Source organism: Solanum dulcamara, chromosome 10 (genome assembly GCF_947179165.1).
Source record: "Solanum dulcamara chromosome 10, daSolDulc1.2, whole genome shotgun sequence".
In the NCBI taxonomy this organism is placed as follows: Eukaryota; Viridiplantae; Streptophyta; class Magnoliopsida; order Solanales; family Solanaceae; genus Solanum; species Solanum dulcamara.
The window spans coordinates 73,755,492-73,771,214 of NC_077246.1; the positions used below are offsets into that span (position 1 = coordinate 73,755,492).

At 37.4% G+C, this 15,723-nt stretch overlaps 1 protein-coding gene across 1 annotated transcript; it reads right to left on the bottom strand.

The window, feature by feature from the left end:
* Positions 1-227: 227 nt before the first annotated feature.
* LOC129870383 (folylpolyglutamate synthase) lies at positions 228-13,442 on the bottom strand. The gene is made up of 16 exons (XM_055945155.1): positions 13,085-13,442; positions 11,055-11,260; positions 10,511-10,576; positions 9,490-9,599; positions 8,859-8,919; positions 8,255-8,338; positions 7,195-7,251; positions 6,978-7,038; positions 6,368-6,414; positions 6,146-6,223; positions 5,269-5,427; positions 2,655-2,984; positions 2,453-2,531; positions 1,489-1,644; positions 822-1,012; positions 228-558 (listed from the first exon to the last, which is right to left on the bottom strand). Exons 1-16 carry the CDS (start codon positions 13,242-13,244, stop codon positions 499-501), a joined length of 1,905 nt encoding a protein of 634 aa, XP_055801130.1. The 5' UTR covers positions 13,245-13,442; the 3' UTR covers positions 228-498.
* Between the last annotated feature and the right edge of the window lie 2,281 nt (positions 13,443-15,723).

The window sequence follows — 15,723 nt, forward strand, 5'->3', positions numbered from 1 at the left end:
GTCTGAGCCTTGGCGGGTATAGATATTGTGTACTAGTGTTGTTGAGAGGTAGCAAATACACGTAAAATAATCGAGGTGCGCATAAGCTTGTCCAAATACCACCATTATGAAAAGAAGTACTAGTAACAATTGTAATGTTCTCAATCAAACTTGCTATAACAAAGTCATCTATTACTCAAAAAATACTATTGAGTAGCTACAAAATTGCAGCTTCATGAAAAGAAGGATTTCAATGGAATAACAAAGCTCTATTAAGCTGTGAAACTATTGAATCAGATTGAGCAACTTCATCAATGCCATGCACTCTTCGAATTTCAAGATGAAACGTTGTCTGCGTAAATAAATGAAAATTGAAACAAAAACGAATAGCAATGACACAAAATTCTAGTTCAAGGGAAAGAATCTTGGGTTGCGTTGCAAGAGAAACTCTCGAAATGTTCCGAGGATATCACACTCTCCATCAACTATTCCCGACCACCTGGGGAAGGAAATCTAACATTACCTCCGTAGTAGCTTCAATACATCGCCAACGAGATGCAATGAACCGGTGACAAGAACCTGGAACAAGAAGTAGATAGTGCTTTAGCTATCAAGGCAGTTGTCACAAACGTGATTGTTCCAGAACTAGGAGTGTGCACTTGTGATGTTATATCATCTTCATTAAAAGCAAGAAACTACATGTCATCTATAACTAGCATATATATGTGTGTGTGTGTGTGTGTGTGTGAAAATCTCTAGAAGTCTAATGCAAGCAGGTTTATCATGTACCTCATACTATAAACAGTTGTAATGAATGTGATATTCCCAGCAGTGTTACGTACCTGAAGTCGGAGGGAAGGGTTTTCTCTAACACAATCCCTTAACCAATTTATTGTCAATGGTAGTGAAGGAAAAACCGCACTAGAAGCAAAATATCTATCTTCTGGACCGCAATGAGACGTCTCTTCATAAAGAAATTCACGGGGTGGCAAGCCTGCCAAGGCATTTATCTTGAGATTCTGATCAAGAACATCTGCATTAGACAGGAAGTTACATGACTTTTCTAGATGGATTAGCGCTCCAAAGCTTTCAGCATATAAGCAACCATTTCAGGAGGATCCTTAATTAAGAAACGATGCATGGTGTCAAATTGAAATGGTTGATCACTTCCGAACATACATTTCTTGTTTTCAAATTTCAAGTGAGGCTGATATACACTGCTTAGGCAAATATTTTTGAACAGATTAAACCTGTTTGAATGAAGACAGCCAAAAGATTGAAGTAACAAGAATTAACAGAACCTATTACATCCAAAATGTCTATATAAAACTTAAGCGGAGAGTTCCTTTTTAAGAATCTGTTTTAGATGCAGTCTGCTCTAATTAGCTATTTAAGACAGAATAACCTTGCTCCGGAAAAAAGCAGGCCACCTAAGATTGCACAACAGGCACAAATCATGCAAGAGAAAATAAAGACAAGCCAGTTACCAAGGAACAGGGAAGAAGTTACCTTTGCCATGAATTATTCTCTCCCAAATTCTCTGAAGGTTAAACTGCCATGACAAATCCTTTCCAGGAATGTATGAGGGTATAGTAGAGGTAGCAGAAGTAACCTTGGTATATGCTGAAATGCTTGGCACAAAAATAGCTTTTGAGAAGTAAATACCTGCAGAAGGAAACATTCGTATCGCCCACTTATTACTCTCAATGGAATTATCTCATCATTTAAAAAGAGAGAGATTTAAAACGAGACATCAAAGAACTTTCTGTGATCTTCCTTGAACTAGACGAACGAGGGGCCAGGCACATTCTATTTGAACTCTATGTGAATCCACCTTATGTTGGTAAAAATCTAGAGAGTCGAATTAGATTTCTTGGAAAGCATAAGATTAGCCTCCAATTAGATGCTATCTGATTCCTCACATCGTAAGTACAAAACTTCGATCTCATTGCCATAAGTGTCAATGGAGACAGAATATATGCAAAGTAGTCAACCTCCACATATTAAGCTTTGAAAATAGAACTACGTATGAATTGCAGGGTGAAATTTTTACCAAAAAATGTCAACAAGAACTTAGATTCATGGAAGTAATTAACTTTGTGCATCAAATCAATCATAAAACTCATCATATCATTATCCACACAAATCCTCAGTTCACCCCAACTCCTCATTTCTGAGCTACATTTTTTCCTTCAAGCCCATCAGATAATGAGCAAAGCTGTAGTATGTTATTCCTAGTAGAAAGAAAACAATAGTATATCAGCTACTATGCTATGCGAGGAACAAAGTTGATTTCTACACAAACATGCAAACATGTGGTTCATGGTATACTGAATGAGTGTAACATGGAAGGAGCATATCAATTGTGCCATCTCTTCTAGTCTCAAAGAACCACATGGAATGCAATTCCCAGTCTGCAGAGGCAAACATCGATGACAACAAGAAATTGCTACATGATTATCTTGTTCACTACCTGATGATGCACAGGTATCGACAAGCTTAGGAAGAAGAATTTGAGGATCTCTTGCATCCATGCAGTTGAATAACAGAATCTGCAGTACAGAGACCATCGTATTCAGAAAGCACACCACTCAACAAAGACAAGAATTAGAGGAAAGGAAAACACAATAGAATAAGATTTATGAAATGCAGAAGAACTATATATCATGTATTACCCGCTTCAATATTTCGTCCGACTCCTTGTTATGACAATGTTTGATATAGCCGTTTGTCCAAGCACTCTCCACCGTTTCAACTTCCAAGGAAACTGATGAAAGTGACAGATCTTTTTGTGCAAGCGCAGCAGCAGAAAACCATCTTGCACAAGCATCCATACTCTCAGGACTGTGAGCTCCATCGAGGTAGAAGGTCAGATCTCCTGAAATCCTTTTATTTCCTCCAGATGCATTGATCAGAGGGTCAACAATAATCTGACCCCTGCCAGAAAGACGTGCAGCTGAGAGACCCCTCAGGAATTGCTCTGGTAGACCATCTTCCTCATATGCCTGTTTTGATGCCAAGAAAAGGTCAAACAGTGTCATAATAGATCCAGATGACATAAGAGTAAAAGAAGTGTATATCACTCTTCCTAAGCCACTTTGACTAATAAAATACTCTCCATTATATGACAAGATGAGATACAGTAACACTGTTAAAGAAAGAGGACCAGCTTAGATCAGAAAAGAGAACCAAGTTTCATCATGATGTTTTAGGGAAATTATAAGAGACCAAAAAGGTGGAGGTGCAAGCATACAATTATCCTCTGATCAGTTCATAATATGAACGAACATCTATATTTCTTGGAAAATTTAACAGCCTTTAAATTATAGGTCGTTGTCCCCACGAGGATGTCACGCATCGCATTGGGGCAGCATGGACGAAATGGAGGCTTGCCTCTGGAGTCCTGTGTGATAAGAAGGTACCACCTAAACTTAAAGGTAAGTTTTACAGAATGGTGGTTAGGCCGTCGTTGTTATATGGTGTGGAGTGCTGGCCAGTCAAGAACTCTCATGTTTAGAAGATGCATGTTGCGGAGATGGGGATGTTGAGATGGATGTGTGGACATACTAGGCGTGATAAGATTAAGAACGAGGCTATTCGGGAGAAGGTGAGAGTGGCCTCTGTGGCAGACAAGATGAGAGAAGCGAGACTGAGATGGTTTGGACATGCGCAGAGGAAGTGTGTTGACGCCCCAATTAGGAGGTGCGAGCAGTTGGATTTGGGGGCTATGCGGAGGGGTAGGGGTAGACCGAAAAAGTATTGGGGAGAGGTGATTAGACAGGATATGGCGCAACTTCATATCACCGAGGACATGACCTTAGAAAGGAGTGCAGGTCGCGTGTTAGGGTAGAAGGCTAGCAGGGATAGATTGTAGTATTGCACTGTGATGGTCTTAGGCCTAGGCGTGCCAGTTTAGTTGTCTTGTTGCTGCCATCTGACTATCATTTTCTTGCTATTAGTATTGTTCTTATCTTGTAGAATTTGTAGTGCTTCTTGTTTTAGCCGATATAATATATATATACAGCTCTATCTTTCTTGGGACAGGTAATTTTAAGGAGAGGGTCTTTCAGAAACAACCTCTCTATCTCCATGAGGTAGTTGTAAGGTCTGCGTACACTTTACCCTCCCCAAATCCCACCTGTGGATTTCACTGGGTATGTTGTTGTTGTTGTTGTTGTTTCACCATAATATTTTATTTCAAATAAGTGCTATGAGAAACTAGCAAATCTGCAACCATGCAGAAGTATTGCAGTTGGAATCAAGGTTTTATGAATCAGGAAGAGGGGGGCCTTGCACTATATTTAAATTGTACTCTAGTTTCAAAGATGCAAGTCATTGGAATCCCCATATCCACTAAAAAACTGGCAAAGTGGGATCTAGTGATTTGGTCGGTGGAGTCGCACTAAAAACACTTGGTTAAATATTTGCAGCCGCAAGCTATCAAGACAAAACCTCACTTTGGAGTCTTAACAATCGCATGCAAAAAAGATAAAATAAGAAAGAAAAACTCTTGTTCATTTTTGGTAGTTAACATACAAAATGACTTCGTATATCGGATTTTTGAGCTACATGAGTCACGGACAATTCCAAATTGTTGAGATTCTAATAAATAGAACATAACCATTAAGATTATCATACACATTATTTTTTATTATTTTTGACGGGAGCTGCACCGCAGATATAATTGCTTCTATGATGACCTGTAATTCGCATATAATCCTACAAATTAACTCATGAGATGAGGATTGTCCAAGACCACATAAGGAGACAGCAACTCATCCCCTCAGCAGGAGACAATCCCCCCCTTCCCGGGTCTGAACAACAGGGATGGCTTCAACCTCTTAAAAAATATTAAAATAATGGACCTTGGGCTTAACTCAACAACAAAGATAACTCATGAAGTGATGATTGCCTAAGGCCATATTAGGAAACAAGCATTCATTCCCTTAACCAATGTGGGCCAATCAAATACTAACTATTAAGATAGTCAGCACAATGTGCATCATGGTTCTCTCAATTTTGAATGAGGAGAATCACTACAGGCATTTTCCTATGAGCTGCCTCCCTGTAATTTCTTGACTGCAATATAGATCCACAAACAGCAATATTCACAATTAGAAAATGGAGTTTAAGTTTTATCATCACAAAATAATTAAAATTAAAAATCACAGGCTTCAACTGATAGTAATACTTGTCTGGAAAAATCATGATGACTATTGGTTAATATGTTAAAATGCGATTACCATATGCACAGAATAATAAAAAGGAGAGAATAAAGAGAGTACCAACATCTTCAAACAGCCTTTTCCAGTTGCCTGTACTTCTAAGCCAACTTTTACAAAGGGATACAGCAAGGGCAGCATTACTGAGCTGGTGATCACCAGACAAGCTTAGCCTTGTTCCATTTAACTTTTCTAATGTTAGTGGTGCGACAACTTCTAGCGGAATCTGCATGGACAGAGAGATGGTATTTAGAAATTTCTGTGTAGATATGTACATTGTAGATAGTGAGCTGCATGGAAAGAGATGATAGTAATCAGTGTTAAGAATATTATAAATGATACTCTGTATCAATTAGGATTAGTCAGAACTAATTAGACTGATTCTTTCTTGTAATAAGGAAGTCAGAATACTTCCTCTCTAACACTTGTACACTCACTATTTAAACCCAGTGGCTTGAGGGAAAGATTAACCGGAGTTCATCTCAATTCTCTATTCTGTCTCATTGTATAGTCAGTCATATACAACATAGTTACATGATGAATGGTTCATTAAGCTAATAGCTTATTTACATCTTTCCAGAGATTATATGACTGTTTTCTGCATCTCGTATTGATTTGTGTGTCCATGTAGAACAATATATACGTGTAAGGAAATGAAATTCGGGCGACATAGGAACACTCAAAGATTAGTGAAACTTGCTTGCCATAGGATACAAATGATAGTCACTTTTCAAATCATGATTCTTCTGTTCATGGAAATATTTGACCCCTTCAAATTATGGGATTATGGGTAAAGAAGATACTACACCAATAAAAAACTGCATGTGTGTAAGAAACTTAATTGAGTTCCGCCAAAAGGGTGTGATCCCAAGACATGATTTTAAAGGTAATTAAACATTAGTCACTAGTCTCACGAATCCAAAGGTAATGTTCCAGTAGATTACCATCAACTCATTGGCCCTTTCTTGAAGAACTTCCATTGCTTGAGAAAGTTGTGGTACACTGAATGCAGGAATTTGAGGCTTCACGAGCAGAAAAACCAAGCCGATTCAGAAAATATTTCATACTTTAATTGCCAGCTCAAGATATGGGCAGGAATTTTGCCATAAGCAATCTACTATAGACGAAAACATATCACACTATCGAAATTGCACAAAAGTAAGTACCTTAAGAATTCCGGCCTTGTGAGAAGCAATCTGGCCTAGTGTATCCCCTACACGTTATAGTTGGAAGATAAGCAAGTAATATCAAATAGGTTTTCTGGTAGCCATCCAGCAAAGCCGTTATTAAAAAGAATTTTCACGTGCTTCTCCCAAGAAAAGGAACAGGTCCCAAAAAAGATTTGTCATCTCTGACAACTTAAACTTTTAGATGAGATGTTCACACAATTCAACACATTCAATAGCAGATCAAAGTTGAAGCTGCTGAGAGCTTATGAACCCATGCTTCTGGCTTGTGTATGCTTTTATTAGACATTTTTTCAATAGACATGAACCGTCTCAACTAAAAATTTAAGTTAATATAAATTAGAGACATTGAATATTCATTTTAGGGTTACCAACAACACTTAAATGTAAATACTATTACATATTTAACACTCGAATTCATAGAATATTGTTGTCTCGCCGAGCATAATATAGATATCTACCTAGTAAAGTGAGTCATATAAGGATATAAATTAGTAATCACACATTTTGTCAACCTCTTATCCTTGTTCTTATTTCTAACATCATATGGAAAGCAACAAACAAGTCTATCGAGGACAGAAGGACACACCTAAAGTTTCCATGTGATCCATACCCAGAGATGTAATACCACAGACAACAGGTTCCTTAATCTGCAAAATTACTTTATCAATTCATTACATGCTCATAAATGCCAAGGCTCAACATATTATTTCCCAACAAAAAGCAGAAAAGATTTCTCCAACGTCTATGCTACCTTGCATCTATTATATGTAGGAGCAACATGAATACCCGATAAGATGCATTACCACATTCGTAGAATCCAGTTTTCCTCCGAGACCAACTTCAATGATGGCAACATCAACCTGTGAAGGTATAGCAAGTCTTGTTAAATAATCGTTGAGGTTCACTTGTTTTGTTCTTGTTGGAATACCCAAATATAGGCTGCAGATTTCGGTTGCAATTGAGAATAATACTTTTAATAAGGTACATAATATTATTAACGGTGGGAAAACACTCATATACAAAAGGTATACCAAAAGTAGAGAATCTACATTAAACATGATTCTCTACAAAAGACACCTAATCATCTATACAAGTAGGAATCTCAAGGGTGCACCAAAAAAGCAATCAAAGATAAAAGGTTGTTCCTCAAATGTACAAAATCATTCCTAGTCCCCTCAAAAGCTCTCCTATTTCTAATCGAAAAGAGAAAGTTCTTGATTTTAGCTTGATTTCAAAGCTTGAGTATTTGTGATATGAACCAATATTTGGTCAGCCCTAACGCTGTCAGGAAGGCTTACAAGCTCATCAGAAAGTTTAAAAGGAATTGTAAGTTTTCATCTAGCAGTAATCATTGTCTGGGTAATAATTACACGATGAAGATCCAACACCTTGTCAATTAAAGATTTCCGAGGTAATAATTTACAATCCGGAAGTCAAGGTCAGAGGATAAATTAGTCTTATTCCTTCTGTAATTTTGTTCAAGGCTATGGCCATGATAATTTTTTGGGAGAAGGCTGGTTTCTTATGGCCGTGATTTTTGAAGAGCAATATCACTATCTCATATGATAATGCCACCAGACACAATGTAAACAACTTCCAAGCATATCTTAGAAAAGAAAGATAAGTGCCAGGACTCATAACTTGGTCTTTGTTCCATCAATAATTTTATTCCAGGTTCTGGTTGTCCTACGGCCATCTGAGAGCAACATCAGTATTCTTATTCTCATATGGAAATGCCACCAGCTATGAACTGTAGACAGCTTCTAAGCACATCTTAGAAAAGAGAAGATAAACACCAGTAGCCAAATCAAACAATATCAATGGAACTTCAAATCAAGAAAAATAGAGGGAACAGGTTTCTACCTTCTCGCTCACAAAAATTTTGAAAGCCAATACAGTAAGGAACTGGAAGAGAGGAGGCATAGGCAAGTCTTCGGAGATGTTCACCTGCAAATTAACATATCTAGGATGAGTAAAAACTAACCATCAAAAGTTTTACCAAATATAGATTACTCTAACTAACAGTAAAAGGTGTCAGATGATAGGAAATTGAATTTTACTCTCATCCAACACAAACCATTAAAACAAAGTAAAGAACTTCCTAGAATGAGCTTAAAGTGAGTCATATCGGACAGTGCATATCAATGAATGATGAAGTCGAGAGATGTTAGCTCAAGCAAATGAAGGATTCCTATTAAAAAGGTGAACCATTATATTACAAAGATCTAGACATCTCTATCATTAACGTGATTTTTCCAATTTGCTGTAACTAGTATAATGCCAATGCAATCTTGAATTATAATGACGAAGAACTTCTTCATCTTTGAACCAAAAAAAATGCGTAAGACTACGTAAACGTGAAAAAGAGAACCAACTGATATGTAGTCAAGGTAACTTGGAAGATCCACTAGCATAATTAGATAAAGGCATCATGTCATCCAGCACAGAGGCGGAAATGAAAGAATACCTTGAGCTGATTCCAACAATCCCAAAAGTATTGAAGAAAATTTTCCTGGCATATGTCCATCCTAAGCAACACGTTGTAATGGAATGAGAAATGTCATCAATAATTGAACTACAATCAAATAAAGGAAAGACGTCAATCACATAAAGAAAACCAATTAACATCAATGAAGCTCAATTTGAAATTTGAGTAGGGATCCTTTGTGTACTTCAAGACATACCAAGTAACATTTAAAATTGACAGGCTATTGAGTTTCCCTATCTGTTGATTGTGTTCTAGAAAAACCTCATTGGGTGAACTCTGTAGGATGATGAACGAGAAAAGACGAACACCCAAAGTATTGTCTTTAACTCCTATATGAAAAGTGAAAATGAGGGTGAAAAATCACAACTTTTACCAAGAGTCATCTGCATGGTGAGCGAGAAAGTATTGAAGTCCATGAAAAGGAAAAGATTGAAATCCTCCCATTTTATTAAAGTGAAGAAACTTGCTTCCATCCATCAAGTTTTCTTCCATACCTGTTCTTCTCATCCAACTTTTCAATACACAGGAACTCCCCCAAATTGAGTAGCACAGACAACGAAGATGCTCTTATAATCAAAAGTAGTGAAAATTCAGTAACAAGAATATGTACCCATCAAGTCGGTATCTTTCTCTAACATCGATCAAATGCGGTGAAGTAAAAAGTCCTGTTCTGAAACCACACTCCCGTAAAATTGCTTCAGAGAATGCACATGTTGAACCCTGAAATGAATTGTAGACATGAAGAGAAACAATATAGAAATGAAACTAGAGAATTCTTGCACTTTGGAAATATCATTAATTGCAATCAAGTACGACATGGGTTAATTTTCCAATCGAAAATTAAAAGAACGTGAGAAGTCATAATTTCTCTAGAAAAGCTTTTCCATTTTGCACTTGTCCTGGGCTACAAGTGAATGTTAGATGCTGGACAATTGCAGTCAATTAGTGGAAATAGAGCCCAACAATGGTTGAGGCCTTGAAGGTAGGGACATTAGTCTCTTTATATAGCATTGGACAATCCTCACCACATGATCGTAACTTTTAGGGTTGAATTGAGCCCAATGTCAGTTTCTTGATCATTGTATCAAAGTCAAACCCGGCTTTGTTCTTAGTTAGGCCATTATTGGGCGCCTATGTTATATTGTCCCACGTTGATTGAGAGTGGTCTTGGGCAATCCTTACCTCATGAACTAACTTGGGCAATCCTTACCTCCCAACATCAGAAGACAAACATAAATACTCAAGGAGTATCAAATTCACTTATTTATGCAATAGAATTTGTCAGATACACAACATATGCACAACTTAACCATCAAAGATAAGCCTAATATCCAAAAATCTACAAGAGAATCTAGCACGTGCTTTTTGACCCTTTTTCCCTCTTTTCTTTTCTTCTGTGTGTGTGGGGGGGGGGGGAGGGGGGTTTGGAGGGATTGAAAGGTCCAGTAGAGTTTCTGGATCGAGAGCCTTGACAATTGAAACTGTAATTTAACACCAAATGTCTTTTCTGAAATTTTGTGTCACCTTTTTCAGAGAACATGACTCTGTTTTCTAAAAATAGACATCCTTCGAGCTCTCAATGAGAATATAACAGGATTTCCACATTAATCATAACATCAACTATGAGATACCTTTCCTTTAGTTCCAGCAACATGGATAATCTTAAGGCCAGCTATCTTTTCTTCCAAGCCCAAAATCTGCAACAGAAATATAATACCTTATTAGGCCTGTCTTTTTTTCAAAAATATATTCAAGGACCAGCATTCTTGTAATTTGAAAGATATGAAGTTCTAAACTAGTTATAAATGTTTACTAAAGTAGAGGAGAGAGGTTGTTTCCAAGGCTTGAACCCATGACCTCCTGGTCACATGGCAGCAACTTTACCAGTTACTCCAAGGCTCCCCTATTCAGCACATTCCCCAAAACATGGAAATCAAGGAACAATGAAGCTTAATTGAATCACAACTCAAAAGAGTGGTATCATTACCAAAGTGAAAAAAAAAAAATTACAGTCATATGCTGCGTATTCTGGAAACAGTAGTCAAAAGTTACAGTGACAACACTAATTTCGATTAAGTTTGTGAAAAAAACAGAAGTCAAGAACAGTACCAGCAAGATGCACTTTGATCATGCAAGTATTAAAGGAGAAACAGTCTCAGTTAGAAATGGCACTACCTGAATGTACCTCAACATTCTGTCCAATTTCTGGTTTTGACCACTAATGGTTGATGTGCCATTTCTTTTTTTCTGACTAATGAGAGTCGAAAGAGCTTCCATGGCAGATTCATATGCGGATGGAAGCTGGAACTCTTGTGAGATATCTTGATTATTTTGACTGAACTTTCCCACAGTTTGAGATGACATATTCCTATTTCTGAGTCCTTCAGTGACATAAGCCAAAATATAAGCATGGGAATCAAGTAAAAATGTACTCCAATACAGTGAAAAGAACACTATTTCTTAACTAATATCATCTTAAATAAGAGTTTTTACGTAAAAGACATCTCCGGTGATTGGCATATACATGGGTGAAAGCAACTCTTCTACCAAGAAAACTTGTTGGTTTAGTTTAGAAACTAATTGTACACCTAATAATTGTTTATATATTAAGAAGTACGAAAATTTGCAACCCTGAGAACAATCACAACTCAAATGCAAATATCAAAAGCACTAAAGATGCTCCCTTCATGGAAAATGAAAGATACACTATCTACTTGAACTAAGACATCATTGCAGCTTAACCATCAAAGTCAAAACAAAAAACAATCATACGGGAATCTAAAGCAACCAAGAGCTCGTCCACACTTCCACATCCAACGGGTGGCTTAGTGGTCAATGAGGTGAGTTTAGAACCATGAGGTCTTAGGTTCAAAACTTAGCAGAGGCAAATTTCTTGTCATCCGTCCAAGTCTTGAGGGACAGAGTTACCCAGTACCTGTGCTGGTGGGAGTTGCACGCAACCTAACCCAGACATCACGGTTATTTAAAAAAACTTGTCCACACTTCCAACTAACTATCAAGAAAGGATTAGCTAACTTGCCAGCTGGACCTTCAAAGTTTATCACACTCACTAATTAATTCTTTTAGAAGCAAAATATATAGGGTACACCACAAAGAAAGAACTCACATAGCCATCCCCAAGTCCAAATTAAACGGGAGAACAACCCACATAAAACTAGTTGATTATGATGAAACGACTCCAAATGAGCAAAAATCAATATATAATCGACCTTAACTAGTTCAATAATATTTGTAATGCTAGTTAAATGTAAAAGGGTAATGAAAAACAAATGTCAAATGAGAATTCAAAGCAACCAAGAACTTGCCAACTTACTCTCAAAGAGTTACTATATCGTTTCAACTACTAGACCTTCAAAATTTATCACACCCACTAACTAATTCTTTTAGAAGCAAAATGTATAAAGTACAACGCAGAGCAAGATACCCCATCTAACCATAGCCAGCCACAAGTCTAGATAAAGGTGAAACCTTTATGATGAAACGAGTCCAAAATGAGCAGAATCAATATATAATCGACCTCAACTAGTTCAATAATATTTGTAATGCTAGTTAAATGTAAAAGGGTAATGGAAAACAAATGTCCAATGAGAATCCAAAGCAACCAAGAACTTGCCAACTCTCAAGAAAGAATTACTATATCATTTCAACTACACTACCTTCAAAGTTTGTCACACCCACTAACTAATTTTTTTCTTGGATAAAGGTGGTGTCTGGACCAGCTTGCATGCACCTCGACTATTTCCACGGAATACCTGCCACTTCCCACCAGCAACAATGTTGCCACCAGCAACAATGTTGCTACAAGGTAACTTTGTCCACCAAGGCTAGTTGTCTTTGCTGGTATTTGAACATGAGAGCCCCGCCAATTTATTTGCATAGTTGAAAGTCAAACGAAGCGAGGTGACAAAACCTCATGGTGTTCAACCCACTTGATTGACCACTACTGTGACCCATGCCACCCACTAACTAATTCTTTTCAAAGCAAAATATATAGGAGTACAAAGCAGAGCAAGATACCCCAGCTCACCATAGCCAGACACAAGTATAAATAAAGGTGAAGCCTTTATGATGAAACAAGTCCAAAATGAGCAGAATCAATATATAATCAACCTCAAATAGTTTACTAATTGCTGTAACACTAGTTAAATGTAAAAGGGTATTAAAGGGGCTAAGAAAAATTGTACCTTTTAGCTTTTTCATCCCATCAATGTGTGCACAAGAAGGTGAACTTAGAGCCATCCATGTAAATCCACTGAGGAAATGGTCTCTCCTAACACTTATTTCAGAATGACCCATAATTTCTTGACCCAAATAAAGATTGTTGCTCAACAATACTTGGACCATGGATCTTTAAAGGATTAATTTCATTTTGGGGGTACTTAAGATTCTCACTTCTTCAACCCCATAATCTTCTTTTTCTCTTTCAGTCTTGTGAAGCTATGGCCTATGGTCGTGTAGATGACCAACGAGAAGATTGGAATAAAGTACCAATTCAGTTTTAATTTGGGAAAAATAAGATATAAAAAATGTGAAATTTTCTTGATAAAATTTAAGGGAAAGAGCAGCTGGCTTTTAATTTAAGGAATTTTTCCCCACAAAATACACAATTTTGGCAAAGACAAAAAATATATGGGTTAGTTTGACAGGAGTTAAAAGAAATAAAGAGAAACTTTTGACATGTTTGGTTCAAAATAAGTGATAATGTTTGTGTGCTATAAATCATTTCAGTAAACATAAAGTAGATATTTTAAAATTAAATTGTTACTTAATATAGAAATTTGTCATTTTTTTTGAAACTGACTAAAAACAAAAGTGAATAGTATAAAATGATACAGAGAGTAGGTGCATATTTGAACCTACCTACATGTTTAAAGGGCATATTTGAACCTATATGCACACTTCAGAGGCAATTTGATCTAATTTATTCCTAACTACAAATTATGCAACAATTTGTGAAGTTGCAGTTATAAACAAATTTGATTAAATTTTTATTGAATTTTCTCACCTTATATAGGCACATTATGAGAATCTATAAATTCTTTTTTGGAGCATTCATCCTTTGAACATAATATACCATTCTATATTATACTGCGCTCTTTAAGTGTGTTTGTTCCCCCTTTCTTCCTTACCACAACAAGTCTTTATGAAATAACTCTGATGTTAAATATGGAGGCCTTAAGAGACCCTCGTGGCTCAATTCTAGACACTCTAAGATTGTTTTTCAAACATGTTCTCATTTCGAGTCAAGAAAAAAAACGGCTTGAATGATATGATCCCTCCATCAACCCCTAAATGAAAGGTTGATCATGTAGTTCTTGGTCTATGAAGTTGCCTTGTTAGGTGCACCATTTTATTTTCCAATTGAGGCCAAACCTAAACGTGTGCTCGAGAAATAAAGGATGTATTCTTTTTCATTTAACCAATATTTTGCCCCATTGGTTCTCAAGATAAAAAATTTGATGGTACAACTAGTAATATTGTGTATTGTAGAATTGGGGAGGTTGGAATATGCTTCCTCAAAGCTTTGTGTCACGGACTTAGACTTCAACTAAGACCTCCGTGCGGCACTTGACAACTTACTTACAAATCTTTTATAAAAAAGACAAAAGAGTTTTTATGAAGAAGACTTTGTATTACTTGAAAGAATGCTTGATTTTTCTAGATGGTTTGTTACAAATGAATGTCTCCTCTATTTATATTACTCCATTGGAGCTTGAGTGTAAATAAAAATTACTTTACAAGTTCTCTCATATTTACAAAGAAATATCTCTCTAGAAATCTCTACACACTCTAGAGAAATCTAGGTCTTCCAAGACTAATCTACAAGGTTCTAGATTTCTCTAAGTCTTTTCAAGAATTCTCTTGGACAATCTAGAGTCTTCTATTAACCTTTCTAAGACTCTAGATTTTCCCCCCTTCTTCATAATCAAGTGGCGGGTCATGACACTCTCCCCCACCTGATATGGCAACAACCTCGGCGAACTGCTGCTACAAAAGCTCTCGGATTTTGTCTTTAAGCTGCCACAAGTCTTCGTACTGTTCCTATGTGACCTCCTTCGGAGATTGTCCCTTCCTGTGGATGAGGAATATGGTAGTGGCCTGTTGTCCTTATTTTTGCCTGGTTTAGTCAACACTGGCCTCCGTTTCTCTTGGCACCTTAGAGGCAAGTCTTGGCAACTCCTTCGGTATCACGCCCTTCGGCACCTTGACTAGGGGCACCATACACTATCCCTCTTGCTCTATAACCACGAGTTGTTGGAGGTAGGGGTCGATCATCGTGTGGCATCGCTGAAAGAACTCCTGCCCAAGGATGATATCAAAGATATCTAAAGAAGCGACGGTAAAGTTGGTCTTACCTTGCCACTTGCCCAACGTGATGTCTACTCCATGAGCAACTCTGCATACCGGTGTCAGAGGTGCATTAACCATCCTGAGGCGGGCGTCACTTGGATTATAACTTAGCCCCAGCTTTGTTGTTGTTGATTTGATCATGATGTTGGACTCTGCACCTATGTCGACCATAGCACGAACGGGTCATCCATTGATCGTGATATCTAAATACTGCGCGCATACTCCTTTGGCTTTTCTGATTGCTTTGCGATAGCTCCGTACAGTCCAATCAGGCCAAATTGCGTCGTGTATGAACATTGATCTTACCCTTGTGCATCTTTCTCCTTCCATTCCCGTAAGATGGCACCAAGGTTCTTCAGTTCAGGACACATTGCATAGCCATGCGACCCTCCGCATATATAGCATCCATTCCCCTTTGCAGTCTGTGCCTTTCTGTCGACATCGCTTCGTCGTCCAGCCATATTGCCACGGA

Excerpts from the sequence above, each read along its gene's own strand:
- LOC129870383 (XM_055945155.1), bottom strand. The coding sequence starts at position 13,244 with ATGGTCCAAGTATTGTTGAGCAACAATCTTTATTTGGGTCAAGAAATT. Across the intron at positions 6,415-6,977 it reads GGATCACATGGAAACTTTAG|GGGATACACTAGGCCAGATT; the intron begins GTGTGTCCTTCT and ends TATAACGTGTAG. Across the intron at positions 6,224-6,367 it reads ACAAGGCCGGAATTCTTAAG|CCTCAAATTCCTGCATTCAG; the intron begins GTACTTACTTTT and ends CTGCTCGTGAAG.